Consider the following 17,935-nt stretch of genomic DNA (forward strand, 5'->3'; position numbering starts at 1 on the left):
TCTACTCTGAAGTCTGTCTGACATCTTGCTTATATCCATATCCATTAGGTCTGTAGCAGAGGCCACAGTCTCTGATTCTTTTCTTTGTTGGGGGTTCCTCCTCTTAGTCATTCTGTTGGGGGGTGGTTGAAGGAATGTACAGAGTCCAAAGTATTAACCACGACCCAAGTAAGATGCACTCGTTTTATAGAGAACCTAGGGTTGTTGTCCTCTTGTTCTTCCAGCCTGTCTTCTGGGGGAGGGGCCTGCCACACTGTTACTTATGCAATCCTGCTGGGCAGAATTGCCCTGCCCCTTGTCAGGGGCAGGGTGGGTGGTGGGCTCAGTGGAAACCAGTTTTTTGAGTTTTTGTTCTCTGGGGCTTTCTGTGTCTCTTCCAACCGCACCCAAACCTCCGACCCAGAGCAGAGAAATCATAGTCTGCTCTTCACTGAGCTCTTCAGGACACACAGTCTCTGTTGCTAAAAACCGCAGCCTCCCCAGTGGTGTACCCCACAGCAACTCTCCCAGAGGTCGATCCCAGGGCTGGGTGTATCTCTGCTCTTTGTGCTTCTAAAGCTGCGAGCTGCCCCTGGTTCGCACACATGCACCCACAGCTCCTGGATCCTGTCTGGGGCTGCACTAAAGTCTTTTCCCTGCTGCTACTGCTCTGCGGTCTGTGCCTGGTCCCCAGCGCTGGATGCTTTTGTGCTCTGGTATTATATCACCTTCCTGACACCAGCTTATGGCGGCTCCCTCCCCCTTCTGTTTATCTTCCAATATCTGCCCACAGAATCAAGGCTTTGCCCTTCATACCTCATGACCACCAGAGATTTTCTGCTTGTAGAGATCCAGATATATATATTCTTACATCTCAGGCTGATTTTGTGGGTGTTCAGAATGGGTTGGTAGATATCCAGCTAAATTGGAGACTGGTTGAAATAGGGTTCCCTACTCCTCTGCCATCTTCCATGCTCTTCCTAAAACACAACATCTTGAAAAATATTTTAAAACTACTTGACTAGCATAATGAAGGCATGTCCCATTAGGTGTAATGGAATATATAAATTAACTATTCCTGGACTACAGAGAAAGATGACTTACATCTCATAAATCCTATCTCTTTTCCCTCAACTTTTTATTCATTCCTTCTCCAATTGCATCCTGCAAGAAACTTTTCAACACACCTCAGGCCTACATTAGTGCCACAGCTTCCCCAACTGCCACCAGTCAGCCTATACAGTCTAGGTTAATTTTCTTTCAAAATTCCTTTCACATTAATTCCCCTTTTCAAAAGCTTATAATGCTTTCCTATTTCTTATCACATTATATCTAAACTCTTCTACCTAACTTTAAGGCTATGATCTGGCTCCATCTTTCCTATCCAACTTTATTCTGTAATATTTCCCAACCAGCAGATCCCCTCCCCCTAGGATAACTGCGAAATTCATTTGCTCTTAGGGAAAAGTTGAAGAAACAAGGAAAAGAAAAACAGACACTGAAATCCCTAACAGCAAAAGTTTATTTATAGTTGAAGTTAAGTAATATTTTTAATGCATGCTGAGAAAACAGTAATATTCCAAACTTACAGGTTACTATCTGATAAGGAACACAAAATGATGTTGGGAAAGGCTTTGGCATACACAACTATTAGAACCAGGTTATCAGAACACACACTATTAGAATCTTATCAGAACACTTACATATCACATAATTTTATGCACATCAAGTCCATGAACAGCTCATCTTCTAACTTCTTACTGGCTATTTTAGTAAACAGCATTCAAGGTTAAACATTAAGACTAGAGAGTAGGAAGGAAATATAGAAGTGGTAAGCATCACATTTCAGAGCCTACATATATGAATACCTTAAGATTAATTAAGAAACAGTATTTCAGAATTTTTTGAAACAACACTTGGCAATGTTTAGCGCATGAGAAGACACTGCTTTGGTCCATCCACCCTTTCCAGCTTTTCAAAGTGCTTTCTGGCATTGCGGATGTTGATCAGAGTAGCTGCAGAAGCTGAGGGTAGGGGTGGAGGAAACAGCCAACAGAATAAGTACAGGCAGCCAAAGGAATGTATGACTAATAAAAACAAATAAACAAAAGAGAGCCAAATCTCTTAACATATGTCACAGAGAACATACAGGAATAGGAAGTCCCAAGTTAACCGGGACTTAATTTTTCTGAATAAGTAGATTTGTTTATATTCTAAATACTACATTTCCAAAATAAAATTTCAAAATCTTTTGGTTTGGTTTACTTTTAGAATAAAACCCATTATCTTATGTTGTATTTTAGTATTAACCAAAGGTAGGAAAAGTGAGTGGATCAGAGATAATTTAAACTTCTGCGAACATCTTAAAAATACTCAACTAATGAATCATTGAACATTATATCAAAAACTAATTAGCCAAGGTGTACTATACCTTAGCTAATTAAACAAAAAAGAAAAGAAATACTGTTAGAACCTTTATTACAGTGGTTATGATAGATATGGCTATTATGGCATGGATGTACCAAATACCTACTTCCCTTTATGCCCATAACACAAATATGGGAATATGGTACTTAGGAATATACATTAAAATGGCTTAACATTTAGTAGTTCAGAATTTAGATTGATTAGTCTTTTAAAAATGTTTACTATATGAAGCATAAATCATACATTTGGATTCTCTTTTCTTCAAAATCCCTAAATTTAGTAACTTGATTTTTGAAATACCATGAAGAAAAAACAAAATACCCTAGAGTCTAAATTATTTTTAAGCTTCAAAATGTAAGTCTATGAAACAAAAAACTATTTACCACTAGTATGAAAATAGCTTTTTCATTGTGGTCAATAATACATAACAAAAAAATTACCATTTTAACCATTTCAAAATATATAGGTCAGTGGCATTAAGTATATTCATACTGCTTTGCAGCCATCCCCACTACAAAATGTTTTTTTTATTACCTAATAAAGTACTACCTCTAGGGCAATTAGTTTAAAGAATGTGCCTTTAAACCTATGTCAGCTAAGTTTAAACTTACGAATGGATGGATCAGACATCACGACCATCACATAAGTGTTGGATGTAAAGATGTCAATGAAAGCAGCAAAGTTAGAGTTCCTGACTTCCATGCTCTGAAAAGAAGCAGCTAGTTTGCTATAGGAGAAATGAGAAAAAGAAGTAAAGAATATAAAATAATCTCAATATAAAACATTCTTACCTTTTATACCATTATACCTTGATTCATCACTTCATTAAGACAGTTAATCACTAACCTCCCTTTGTTTTCCAAGGAAACTCTACTGCTGAATTTAGTATATTTTGGAAAGTGACTTAGAAACTGCATTAGGACTTGATATTGACTGTGAAATGGGCTTAGACCCAGATCCATGTTAAAATATCATGTTACAAAAGATTTCTCTAATATTTAAGAAGCTTAAGTTGAAATTTTCCTATCATTGTGATTAATAACTGTATTTTTTGAATGTTAGTTATATTGAAATTCAAGAAATGATCCCATTTCTTCAAAAACAAACAAGGTAATTACATTTGTATGTCATTTGCTAGTTCTTCCTAAAAATGTAGGCATAAACATGCCAGTAAGTCTCAGAGAGTACAAAGGCATAAAAAGAGTAAACTTATACCTGTACTTATACCTATTCTATTGTCTGGGCATCAAAATTTTACCAGGATAAGAATTTTGCTGATTAAATCTTTACTAAATTATAATGTTCTACCATTCTTTCTTCCTACATTCATAATGCTATGATTCAAACTGTATTTTATCAAAGGTGAGACAACATGATTAGGCATTTCTAGAATCTATTCTGTACTATTCCTGAATCATTACATTGCTATTTTAATTACTATAGTTTTACAGTAAATCTTTTATTTGGTAGGGTAAATTCTCCTTTCTTCTTTTTCAAAACTCTCTTGGACATTGTGTTTATTTCTTCCTAAATAGTATCAAGTATCTTGAAAGGCTATTTTGCTTATTTTGCACATGCTTCTTCTCTATCAGTTGAATTTGCATTAAAGGACAATGACTTTCACCTCAGTCAATTGTAGGCTCCCTTAGAGGTTAGCTTTCTTTTTGATTAAATGAACTTTTATGAATACAGAAGTGCAGTCTACTATAGTTATTTGAACCTCTCAAAAGTGACAATAATTTCTTTCTAGACATAAATAAATCACACAAGATCTCTTACCTGCAGCTCAGCTTAAACTGCTTAATAATGTTGCTGATTTTCTCAAATCTGTGGGCATCACGCTGCTTTTTACACTGATAGTGAGAAATCACCTATGAAAAAGAGCAATGCCTTTAAATATGCAAGGTAGTCATATCACCCTCTGCTACTTACTCCTCAAGGCAGACCTCTGTCAGTCTCTTGGTCACCCTATTTTCAGGGTAGACTTGGCACCTGGCTTATTGTCTCTTCTTTCCCATATCATGCCAATGTTCTGCATAATTTCAACATCCCAATGGATAACCCATATAGTAGTGTTTGGTTATAATTTTATTAGAGCATTAAAGTATTATCTATTTTGGTTCAGTGCTGTTCTTCCTCACTTACTTTAATCATTAAATGTTCATCTTATATCAATATTTCACAGTATGTTTTTGATTAAATAAGTACAAATTAAAAAGAAAAAAATATAAAATTTTTAGCTGTTCTTCACAAGTACCTAATGTATTGATTTTTTAAAAAGATTTTATTTATTTATTTGACAGAGAGAGAGCACAAATAGGCAGAGTGGCAGGCAGAGGGAGAGGGAGAAGCAGGCTCTCCACTGAGCAGGGAGCTGGACGTGGGGCTCAATCCCAGGACACCGGGATCATGACCTGAGTCGAAGGCAGCTGCTTAACTGACTGAGCCACCCAGGCGCACCTAATGTATTGATTTTAATGAAGGCTATAACTAAGTGGCCTTTGATATTACATTTAAAAATCTTAAGTATGCAGTGAAGCATGCCCCTCCCTGTCCCCACCTCTTTCTTATCAGCGCCCTCTCCATGCTCCTAGCTGAGTGTCCCATGGGGTCTGAAGCATTTACTTTGAAACAGAGTATTCAAAGCAGGACCATAAAGCATAAAGCAGGATTTTTTCCATAGCCGCCTGCATAGGCAGCTAGTAATGATGGAATAAGACCATGGTTCTATTTTGTTGGTTTTCAGAACCAACAAAATGATCGATTAAGAGGAATGGGCAGGAGCATTCATATTGCACTGCTACAGGTCTAATTATTGGACTGACACAAGACAGACAAGAGTGAAAACATTTGCCAAGAATGTTTTCATTAATTAAGAATGAATGTCAGAGGCTCACTCATATGTGGAACATAAGCAATAGCACGCAGGACCATAGGGGAAGGGAGGGAAATGTGAAGGGTGAGAAATCAGAGAGGGAGATGAACCATGAGAGACTATGGACCCTGGGAAACAAACTGAGGGTTTCAGAGGGGAGGGGGGTGGAGGATGGGGTAACAGGGTGATGGGTATTAAGGAAGGCATGTGTTGTGATGAGCACTGGGTGTTATATGCAAATAATGAATCACTGAACACTACATCAAAAACTAATGACATATTATATAGTGGCTGAATATATATATATGAATGAATGAATGTCGGAGGTTCAAAGACGATTAGATACCATTGTAGTTCTAACCACAAATGATGATGACTGATGATGCAGCAGCATTATAACCATGATCTGTGAGGTAGCTTCCAGGACCAAAGTCTTTGGGTTCCAAAGGGAACCTTTGGGTTCAGAGGTTACAAAGTTGCAATTTAAAGGAATTGATGGAAGGGCATCACCCCTCCTAGAGCCTGTGGCTTAATCTGACTCAACACTGGAAACCTTACCCAGCCTGGACATGGACAGGATTGACATGGAAAGTTCTTTCCTGATTCTGTGCATGGTGGTGCATGGCTGTTCTTATTCAGTGAAGTAATTTGCCTGGTTAATTCCTATAATGAACAAGACTCTGGCATGCTCACTAGTTACATGACTCCCAAGCTAGGAGCACCCAAATACATAAAGCAGTTAATAACAAACATAAAGGAACTAAGCAATAATAATACAATAATAGTAGGGGATTTTACATCACACTTATATCAATGGACATATGATCTAAACAGAAAATCGAAAAGGAAACAATGACTTTCAAAGACATAATGGAACAGATGGATTTAATAGATGTATTCAGAACATTCCATCCCAAAACAACAGAATACACATTCTTCTCAAGTACACACAAAACAATCTCCAGAAGAGATCACATATTAGCCCACAAAACAAACCTCAATAAATTCAAGAATAACAAAATCACACCATGCATATTTTCTCACCACAATGCTATGAAATTAGAAATCAACCAAAAGAAAAAAATGGGAAAGACCACAAATATATGGAGGATAAATAACATACTACTAAACAATGAATGGGTCAACCAAGAAATCAAAGAAAAAATAAAAAGTACATGGAAACAAATGAAAATGAAAACAATGGTCCAAAACCTCTGGGATGCAGCAAAACCAGTTCTAAGAGGGAAGTTTATAGCATTACAAGACTACCTCAAGAAGCAAGAAAAATCTAAAATAAACAAGCTAACCCTACACCTAAAGGAGGTAGAAAAAGAACAACGAACAAAACCTAAGCCAGCAGAAGGAAGGAAATAATAAAAATTAGAGCAGAAAGAAATGATAAAGAAATTTAAAAAACAATAGAACAGATCAATGAAACCAGGAGCTGGTTCTTTGAAAAAGTTAATAAAATTGACAAACCTCTAAGCCGGATGTATCAAGGAAAAAAAAGAGAAAGGACCAAAATAAATAAAATCATAAATGAGAGAGGAGAAATAACAACCAACCATACAAGAAATCATAAGAGAGTATTATGAAAAACTATATGCCAACAAATTGGACAACCTAGAAGAAATGGATAAATCCCTAGAAACATATAAACTACCAACACTGAAATAGGAAGAAATAGAAACCTTGAACAGACTGATAACCAGCAAAGAAACTGAATCAGAAATCAAAAATCTCCCAATAACAAAAGTCCAGGGCCAGATGGCTTCCCAGGTGAATTCCACTAAACACTTAAAGAAGAGTTAATGCCTATTCTCACAATATTCCAAAAAATAGAAAAGGAAGGAAAACTTCCATATTCATTCTAGGAGGCCAGTATTACCAACAGTGAAACCATATAAAGACACCAATAAAAAAGAGAACTACAGGACAATATCCCTGATGAACACAAATATAAAAATTAACAATGAATTACCAGCAAACAGAATTCAACAATGCATTAAAAAAACCATTCACCGTGATCAAATGGGATTTATTCCTGGGTTACAAGAACAGTTCAATATTTGCAAATCAATCAACATGATACATCACATCAGTAAGAGAAGGGGTAAGAACTATATGATCATTTCAATAGATGCACACAAAGCATCTGACAAAGTACAACAACCATTCATTATCAAAATCCTCAACAAAGTACGTTTTTTAAAAAATTTTATTTCATTATGTTAGTCACCATACATTACAAAAATAGTTTTTGATGTAGTGTTCCATGATTCATTGTTTGCGTATAACACCCAGTGCTCCAAGCAATACATGCCCTCCTTAATACCGATAACTGGGCTGACCCGTTCCCCCACCCCGATCCCCTCGAAAACCCTCTGTTTCTCAGAGACCATAGTCTCTCATGGTTCGTCTCTCCCTCCAATTTCCCCCTCTTCATTTTTCCCTTCCTACTATTTTCTTCTTTTTTTTTTAACATATAATGTATTATTTGTTTCAGAGGTACAGGTCTGTGAATCATCAGTCTTACACAATTCACAGCAGTCACCATAGCACATACACTACCCAATGTCCACCACCCAGCCACCCCATCCCTCTCACCCCCCACCACTTCAGAAACCCTCAGTTTGTTTCCTGAGATTAAGAGTCTCATGGTTTGTCTCTCTCTCTGGTTTCATCTTGATTCATTTTTTCCTCCCTTCCCCATGGCCCTCTGTCTTGTTTCTCAAATTCCTCATATCAGTGAGATCATATGATATTTGTCTTTCTCTGATTGACTTATTTCGCTTAGGATAATACCCTCTAGTTCCATTCACGTCATTGCAAATGGCAAGATTTTGGGGTTTTTTGACGGCTGCATAATATGCCATTATATATATATATAATATCTCACATCATCTTTATCCATTCATCTGTTGATGGACATCTTGGCTCTTTCCATAGTTTGGCTTTTGTGGACATTGCTGCTATAAACATTGGGGTGCACGTACCCCCTTGATCACTACATTTGTATCTTTGGGGTAAATACCCAGTAGTTCAACTGCTGGGTCATAGCATAGCTCTATTCATAACATCTTGAGGAAACTCCATACTGTTTTCCAGAGTGGCTGTACCAGCTTCCATTCCCACCAACACTGTAGGAGGGTTCCCCCTTTCTCCACATCCTCACCAACATGTCATTTCCTGACTTGTTAATTTTAGCCATTCTGACTGGTGTGAGGTGGTATCTCATTGAGGTTTTGATTTGGATTTCCCTGATGCTGAGTGATGTTGAGCACTTTTTCACGTGTCTGTTGGCCAATTGGATGTCTTCTTTGCAGAAATGTCTGTTCATGTCTTCTGCCCATTTCTTGATTGGATTATTTGTTCTTTAGGTGTTGAGTTTGAGAAGTTCTTTATAGATTTTAGATACTAGCCCTTTATCTGGTATGTCATTTGCAAATATCTTCCCCCATTCTGTCAGCTGTCTTTTGGTTTTGTTGACTATTTCCTGTGTTGTGCAAAAGCTTTTTAACTTGATGAAGTCCCAATAGCTCATTTTTGCCCTTGCTTCCCTTGCCTTTGGCGATGTTTCTAGGAAGAAGTTCTGCAGCTGAGGTCGAAGAGGTTGCTGCCTGTGTTCTCCTCTAGGATTTTGATGGATTCCTGTCTCACATTTAAGTCTTTCACCCATTTTGAGTCTATTTTTGTGTGTGGTGTAAGGAAATGATCCAATATCATTGTTCTGCATGTGGCTGTCCAATTTTCCCAACACCATTTGCTGAAGAGACTGTATTTTTTCATTGGATATTCTTTCCTGCTTTGTCGAAGATTAGTTGACCATAGAGTTGAGGGTCCATTTCTGGGCTCTCTATTCTGTTCCACTGATCTCTGTGTCTGTTTTTGTGCCAGTACCATACTGTCTTCATGATGACAGCTTTGTAACAGAGCTGGAAGTCCGGAATTGTGATGCTACCAGCTTTGCTTTTCTTTTTCAACATTCCTCTGGCTATATGGGGTCTTTTCTGGTTCCATACAAATTGTAGGATTATTTGTTCCATTTCTTTGAAAAAAGTGGATGGTATTTTGATAGGGATTGCATTAAATGTGTAGATTTCTCTAGGTAGCATAGACATTTTCACAATATTTGTTCTTCCAATCCATGAGCATGGAACGTTTTTCCATTTCTTTGTGTCTTCCTCAATTTCTTTCATGAGTATTTTATAGTTTTCTGAGTACAGATCCTTTGCCTCTTTGGTTAGATTTATTCCTAGGTATCTTATGGTTTTGGGTGCAATTGTAAATGGGATTGAATCCTGAATTTCTCTTTCTTCTATCTTGTTGTTGGTGTATAGAAATGCCACTGATTTCTGTGGATTTTATATCCTGCCACTTTACTGAATTCTTGTATGAGTTCTAGCAGTTTTGGGGTGGAGTCTTTAGGGTTTTCCACATAAAGTATCATATCATCTGCACAGAGTGAGAGTTTGACTTCTTTGGCGATTCGAATGCCTTTCATTTCTTTTTGTTGTCTGATTGCTGTGGCTAGGACTTGTAATACTATGTTGAATAGCAGTGGTGATAGTGGACATCCCTGCCATGTCCCTGACCTTAGGTGAAAAGCTGTTTTTCCCCATTGAGAATGATATTTGCTGTGGGTTTACCATATATGGCTTCTATGATATTGAGGTATGTAGTCTCTATCCCCATACTCTGAAGAGTTTAATCAAGGAAGGATGCTGTACTTTGTGAAATTCTTTTTTTTAACTATTGCAAGGATCATACGATTTTGTTCTTTCTTTTACTAATGTACTGTAACGCATTGATTTGATTTCTGATGTTGAACCAACCTTGCAGACCAGGAATAAATACCACTTGTTTGTGGTGAATAATCCTTTTAATGTACTGTTGGATCCTACTGGCTAGTATTTTGGTGAGAATTTTTGCATCCACGTTCATCGGGTATATTGGTTTGTAATTCCCTTTGTTCATGGGGTCTTTCTCTGGTTTGGGGATCAAGGTGATGCTGGCCTCATAAAATGAGTTTGGAAGTTTTCCTTCCATTGCTCTTTTTGGAACAGTTTCAGAAGAGTAGGTATTAATTCTTCTTTAAATGCTCGGTAGAATTCCCCTGGGAAGCCATCTGGCTCTGGGCTCTTGTTTGTTGGGAGATTTTTGATGACTGCTTCGATTTCCTTACCGGTTATGGGTCTGTTCAGGTTTTCTATTTCTTCCTGGTTCAGTTTTGGTAGTTTATACTTCTCTAGGAATATATCCATTTCTTCCAGATTATCTAATTTGCTGGCATATAATTGCTCATAATAAGTTCTTATAATTGTTTGTGATCTCCTCTCATTCATGATTTTATTTATTTAGGTCCTTTCTATTTTCTTTGTGTTAAGTCTGGCCAGGGGTTTATCAATCTTACTAATTCTTTCAAAGAGCAAGTACCTAGTTTTGTTGATCTGTTCTAGTGTTCTTTTGGTTTCTCTTTCCTTGATTTCTGCTCTGATCTTTATTATTTCTCTTCTCCTGTTGGGTTTAAGCTTCATTTGCTCTTCTTTCTCCAGCTCCTTTAGGGGTAGGGTTAGGTTGTGTATTTGAGACCTCTCTTGTTTCTTGAGAAAGGCTTGTATTGCTACATACTTTCGTCTTAGGACTGCCTTTGATGCATCCCAAAGATTTTGAACAGTTGTGTTTTCATTTTCATTTCTTTCCATGATTTTTTTTTAATTCTTTAATTTCCTGGTGGACCCATTCATTCTTTAGTACGATGCTCTTTAGCCTCCATGTATTTGAATTCTTTCCGACTTTCCTCTTGTAATTGAGTTCTAGTTTCAAAGCACTGTGGTCTGAAAATATGCAGGGAATGATCCCAATCTTTTGGTACTGGGTGAGACCTGATTTGTGAGCTAGGATGTGATCTATTCTGGAGAATGTTCCATAGGCACTAGAGAAGAATATGTATTCTGTTGCTTTCGGATGGAAAGTTCTGAATATACCCATGAAGTCCATTTGGTCCAGGGTGTCATTTAAAGCCTTTATTTCCTTGTTGATCTTTTGCTTAGATGATCTGTCCATTTCAGTGAGGGGTGTGTTAAAGTCCCCTACTATTACTGTATTGCTGTCAATGTGTTTCTGTGATTTTGTTATTAATTGGCTTATATAATTGGCTACTCTCATGTTAGGAGCATAGATATTTACAATTGTTAGATCTTCTTTTTGGACAGACCCTTTAAGCAGGATATAGTGTCCTCCCTTATCTATTATACTCTTTGTTTTAAAATCTAATTTGTCTGATATAAGGATTGCCACCCTAGCTTTCTTTTGATATCCCTTAGCATGGTAAATGGTTTTCCACCCCCTCACTTTAAATCTGGAGGTGTCTTTGGGTCTAAAATGAGTCTCTTGCAGGCAGCATATCAATGGTTCTTGTTTTTTTATCCAATCTGATACCCTGTGTCTTTTGATTGGGGCATTTGGCCCATTTACACTCAGGGTAACTGTTGAAAGATATGAATTTGGTGCCACTGTATTGACTGTAAGGTGACTGTTACTGTATATTGTCTCTATTCGTTTCTGGTCGAAGTTACTTTTAGGCTCTTTGCTTAGAGGATCCTTTTAATATTTCTTGTAGAGCTGATTTTGTGTTTGCAAATTCGTTTAGTTTTTGTTTGTCCTGGAAGCTTTTTATCTCTCCTTCTATTTTCAGTGACAGCCTAGCTGGCTATAGTATTCTTGGCTGCATATTTTTCTCATTTAGTGCTCTGAAGATATCATGCCAGTCCTTTCTGGCCTGCCAGGTCTCTGTGGATAGGTTTACTGCCAATCTAAGGTCTCTACTGTATTATGTTACAGATCTCTTGTCCCAAGCTGCTTTCAGGATTTTCTCTGTGTCTCTGAGACTTTTAAGTTTTACTATTAGATGTCAGGGTGTTGACCTATTTTTATTGATTTTGAGTGGGGTTCTCTGTGCCTCCTGGATTTTGATGCATATCTCCTTCCCTAAAATAGGCAAGTTCTCTACTATTATTTGCTCCAATATACCTTCTGCCCCCGCCTTCTTCTTATTCTGGCATCCCACTTATTCCAATACTATTTCGTCTTATGGTATCACTTATCTCTCAAATTCTTCCCTCATGATCCAGTAGTTGCTTATCTTTTTCTCTGCTTCTTTATCGTCCATTATTTGGTCTTTTATATCACTAATTCTCTCTTCTGCCTCATTTATCCTAGCAGTTAGAGCCTCCATTTTTGATTGCACCTCATTAATAGCCTTTTTGATTTCAACTTGGTTAGCTTTTAGTTCTTTTGTTTCTCTAGAAAGGGATTCTCTAGTATCTTCCATTCTTTTTTCAAACCCAGCTAGTATCTTTATAATCGTCATTCTGAACTCTAGTTCTGATATCTTACTAATATCCATATTGATTAGGTCCTTGGCAGTCGGTGCTGCTACTTGTTCGCTTTTTTGAGGTGAGTTTTTCTGTCTTGTCATTTTGTCCAGAGGACAACAGATGAATGAGAGAACAAAATGTTAACAGGGTAACAATGACCCCAGAAAAATATACACTAAACAAATCAGAAGAGACCCAAAACCGGGGGAAAAGAAAGGATAAGAAAACAAACAAAAGAATATGATCAGATTGTGAATAGATCAGAGCCACACACTAGATTTTGGGCTTATTTTGGTTAGAGGAAACTGCCTCCCAAAATTTTTAAGAAAGGAAAACTTATATATATACAAAAATAAGGGTAAATACGATGAAGGGATGGAATATGACTGTAAAGATGAAAATTATAAAAGATTTTCTAAAAGGAATTGATAAGTTGGTTGAAAAAAAGAAAATAAAAATTAAAGAAAAAAACAAAAAAAAAAGGAGAGAATGTGATCAGGCAGGAGACTAGAACAAGCAATACACTAGAGATCTAGGGTATATTTTGGTCTGTTAGAAGAAACTGTATCCCAAAATTTTAAAGAGAGAAAAACTTATATATATACAAAAAATGTTAACTACCTTGAAAGGATAGAATATGACTCTAAAATGAAAATTAAAAAAGATTTTAAAAGAGGATAATAATAAGATGTCTGAAAAAGGGAAAAAAATTCAAAAAAATAGAAAAAGAAAAAATTAAAGAAAAGTAAAAAAATGAACTTTGAAAGACTAAAGAATCATGGGGAAAAAAGCCATGAATTCTATGTGCTGTATTCCGCTAGTGCTAGAGTTCTGCAGTTCTCATTGATCGGTAAACTTGGTCTTGGCTGGCTGTTCTTGCTGATCTTCTGGGGGAGGGGCCTGTTGGAGTGATTCTCAAATGTCTTTGCCCAAGGCGGAATTGCACCACCTTTGTCAAGGGCCAGGCTAGGTATTCTGCTTGGGTTTGTTCTCTGTAGCTTTTGTTACCTGCAAGCTTTCTGTACAGCTTTGGGGGACGAGAATGAAAATGGCGGCCTCCCAATCTCCACAAGGAGGAGCCAAGAACTCGGGGCCCCACTCCTCAGTGAGCCCCCAGAAAAAAGCAGTCAAACAGTCCTGTCTCCCCAGTCTCCAGACGTACTCCATGCTCACCCGGCCTGTGACCGAGTATTTCTATCTCTGGAACACGACCCCATTTGGAGTCTCCAAACCCAGCAGATTCCTGTGTTGCATTTCCATGCCACTCCTCCCAAGGGAGGAAGGGGAGTCTCCTCGGATCTGTTGCTTGTTGGGTCCCTGCTCGAAGAGTAGTGGCCTGACTGTGCTGTGAATCATGGTTTATGGCAACCCTGAGCTGAGAGCCCACTCTTCAGCTCCATCTTTGCAGCCGGCTTCCCTGCTCCAATACCTGGGAGCTCTGCTGCACTCAGACACCCCCGGTCTTTTGTGACCCCAAGAGTCCTGAGACCACACTGTCCCAGCAAGGGTTCCACCCCCCGCTTAGCCACTGGAGCGACGTCCCTCAGCGGAGCAGACTTCTAAAAGTTCTGATTTTGTGCTCCACTTCTCTATCACTTGCTGTCAGCCCACTGAGGGAGACTCCCTCCCCCCGCGGTCTATCTTTCCAAATATCACCTCAGATTCACTTCTCCACATATCCTACCTTCCATAAAGTGGTCACTTTTCTGTTCATAGAGTTGCTGCTATTCTTTTCTTTGATCTTCTGTTGAGTTTGTAGGTGTTCAGAATAGTTTGAGACCTATCTAGCTGAATTCCTGGGACCGGATGAAATTTAGGTTTCCTACTCCTCTGCCATCTTGCTCCTTCCCCTCAACAAAGTAGGTTTACAGAAAACATACCTCAACATAATAAAGGCCATATCATCCTTAATGTGGAAAAACAGAGCTTTCCCGTGAAGTCAGGAATAAGACAAGGATGTCCACTCACACTTTTATTCAAGATAGCACTGGAAGTCCTAGCCACAGCAATCAGACAGCAAAAAGAAAAAAAAAAGGCATCCATATTGGTAAAGACGACGTAAAACATTGATGATTGGCAGAGGACAGGATACTATATACAGATAACCCAAGAGACTGCACCAAAAAACTGCTAGAACTGATAAATTCATTAAAGTCACAGGATTCAAAATCAGTGTAGAGAAATCTCTTCCACATCTATATACCAATAATGAAGCAGCAAAAAGAGAAATTATAAAAGCCTCACGTGGGCATTTACAATTGCAACAAAAATATGAAGAGGGCACCAGGGCGGCTCAGATGGTTAAGCGTCTACCTTCAGCTCAGGTCATGATCCCAGGGACCTGGGATTGAGCCCTACATTGGGCTCCTGGCTCAGCGGGGAGCCTGATTCTCCCTCTCCCTCTGCCTCTCTCCCTGCTCATGCTCTCTTTCTCTATCTCTGTGTCTCAAATGAATAAATAAAATCTTAAAAGAAAATTAAAAAAATATGAAGATACCTAGAAATAAACCTACCAAAGAGGTGAAAGACCTGTACCATGAAAACAATGAAACACTGATAAAAGAAATTGAAGAGGACACAAAGAAATGGAAAAACACTGCATGCTCACAGATTGGAAAAGCAAATATTGTTAAAATGTCCATACTACCCAAAGCAATCTACACATTTAATGAAATCCCTATCAACATACCAATAGAATTTTTCATGGAACTAGAAGAAACAATTTTAATATTTGCATGGAACCATGAAAGACCCTGAGTAGACAAAGTAATCTTGAAAAAGAAAAGCAATGCTGAAGGCATCACAATTCTGGACTTCAAGTTACACTATAACGCTATAGTGATCAAAATAGTATGGTAATGGCACAAAAACAGACACAAAGAGCAACAGAACAGAATAGAAAATCCAGGAATAAATCCACAATTATATGGTCAATTAATCTTTGACAAAGGAGGAAAAAACATATAATGGGAAAAAGACAGTCTCTTCAACAAATGGTGTTGGGAAAACTGGACAGCAACATGCAGAAGAATGAAACTGAACCACTTTTGTACACCATACACAAAATGATGAAAGACCTAAATGTGAGACCTGTAACCATAAAAATTATAGAAGAGAACACAAGCAGTAACTTCCTTGACATCGGTCACACAATCCTGTTGCTAGATATGTCTCCTGAAGCAAGGGAAACAAAAGCAAAAATAAACTACTGGGACTACATAAAAATTAAAAGCTTCTGCACAGCAAAGGAAACAATCAACAAAACTAAAAGGCAACCTATGGAATGGGAGAAGATATTCACAAATGACATAATCTGATAAAGGATTAATAGCCCCAAAATATAAAGACTTATATAACTCAACACCACAAAAATGAATAATCCAGTTAAAAAATGGGCAGACGACATGAACAAACATTTCTCCAAAGACATACAGATGGGCAACAGACACATGAAAAGATGCTCAACATCATTCATCATCAGTAAAATACAAATCAAAACTACAATGAGATATCACCTCACACCTGTTAGAATGCCTAAAATGAACAACACAAGAAACAACAGGTGTTGGTGAGGATGTGGAGAAAAAGAACTTTCCTGCACTGTTGGTGGGAATGCAAACTGGTGCAACCACTCTGGAAAACAGTATTGAGGTTCCTCAAAAAGTTAAAAATAGAACTACCTTATGATCCAGGAATCGCACTACTGGGTATTTATCCAAATAATACAAGAACACACCCACCCCTAAATTTATAGCAGCATTATTTACAATAGCTAAGATACAGAAGCAGCCCAAGTGTTCATTAACCGATGAATGGATAATAAGATGTCACACACACACACACGGAATATTACTCAGCCAGAAAAAAGAATGAAATCTTGCCATTTGTAATGGATAGAGTTGGAGAGTACTATACTGAGCAAAATAAGTCAATCAGAGAAAGACAAATACCATATGATTTTACTCATATGTGGAATTTAAGAAACAAAACACACAAGCAAAGGGAAAAAATAAGAGTGACAAATCAAGAAACATACTTTTAATTATAGAGAACAAATTGATGGTTACTAGAGGGCAGATGGGTGGGGGGATGGATTCAACAGATGATGGCAATTAAGGAGTGCAGTTGTGGTGATGAGCACAGTGTGATGTATGGAACTGTTGAATCACTATATTGTATACCTGAAACTAATATAACATGTATGTTAACTGGAATTAAACATTTAAAAAATTATAAATAAAATAAGCACAAAAAACAACAAAAATCTTAACTAAAGGATTCCCACCTCTGAGGATTTACTATTTATAAATGAACTTATTCATAATGGACACCCATATTAGCTAAAAATATTTCCCCTAATACTTTCAGATTTTAATAAAACCATGTATTTCCTACAAGCTGAATATTCAGATATAAAGTTTCTAGTAGGAAGCAAAAGTGAGTTGCTCACCAGAAGAAAATTCACAGGACAATTTACTGAAACCATGTGAAACTTTCAAAAGGTAATTCCTAGACCAATGGTGGAACAGGTTCCCCTTGCTTGACTTCAACCCCCTCAGTGAAAATGGTCCATCACAACTAATCTTGGTCTTCAAGAGAAACCAGAGCCACCTGTTACTGTTAGTGAGGAATAGGGAGCTTATATTAGGTTAACCTCTATGATCATCTGTGGTGGATAAGGCAGGATAATACGGCTGAAAGCAGGATTCTGCCATGTCGTGTACACCAAGATGATCAGAATAGCTCACTTGTTCGTTGCTTTTTACATTATCAGCAAAAGAAGACACAGGATAGTATAATTGTAAGGAAGTGACCCCTCCAGTGGGCTGAGGCAGAAAGACACTTTAGTTAGGACTCCTTGCCACAGCTGTACCACTTAGAAGGAAGTCGACTCACAAACATGGCTACAGTTACAAATGTTTCCACAAAGGAAGGAGCAAAAATAACAGTCTGCATTCTCTGCCCTCTGTTTTAACAGCAAAAGGAACCAACATTCAATAGTTTGCCAACTATATGTTAAGCTTTGCATTAGGGCTTAACATTAGATTGTCTCATTTTAACCCACACAATAAACTTATGATATAGATATATTATCTCCATTTTATAGAAGGGGAACCAAGCTCAGAGAGATTTAGAAATGTGTTTTAAAATCATGAGGCAATCAATCAATCAATCAAATCACCAGGCATTGGTAAAGCTCAGAAATAAATTATTTACTGTGAGTTGCTCTTAGAGTTATATTTATTAAACTGATCAGCAATTACTTATGCAGTGC

The 17,935-nt window shown here is 37.6% G+C and overlaps 1 protein-coding gene across 4 annotated transcripts in view; it reads right to left on the reverse strand.

Annotated features, from left to right (window-relative positions):
- Positions 1-1,489: 1,489 nt before the first annotated feature.
- The window catches only part of RRAGB (Ras related GTP binding B), a 42,284-nt gene continuing 25,838 nt past the window's right edge, over positions 1,490-17,935 (reverse strand). For all 4 annotated transcript variants that reach the window (XM_032398248.1, XM_032398250.1, XM_032398249.1 and 1 more), the window contains 3 exons: positions 4,186-4,277; positions 3,018-3,133; positions 1,490-2,003 (listed from right to left, as the gene is read on the reverse strand). In XM_032398248.1, the coding sequence (XP_032254139.1) occupies positions 1,906-2,003; positions 3,018-3,133; positions 4,186-4,277 (306 nt within the window). In that variant the 3' untranslated portion in view covers positions 1,490-1,905. The remainder of the gene's footprint in view (positions 2,004-3,017; positions 3,134-4,185; positions 4,278-17,935) is intronic.

Source organism: Phoca vitulina, unplaced genomic scaffold (assembly GCF_004348235.1).
Source record: "Phoca vitulina isolate PV1807 unplaced genomic scaffold, GSC_HSeal_1.0 scaffold114, whole genome shotgun sequence".
NCBI classification, from domain to species: domain Eukaryota; kingdom Metazoa; phylum Chordata; class Mammalia; order Carnivora; family Phocidae; genus Phoca; species Phoca vitulina.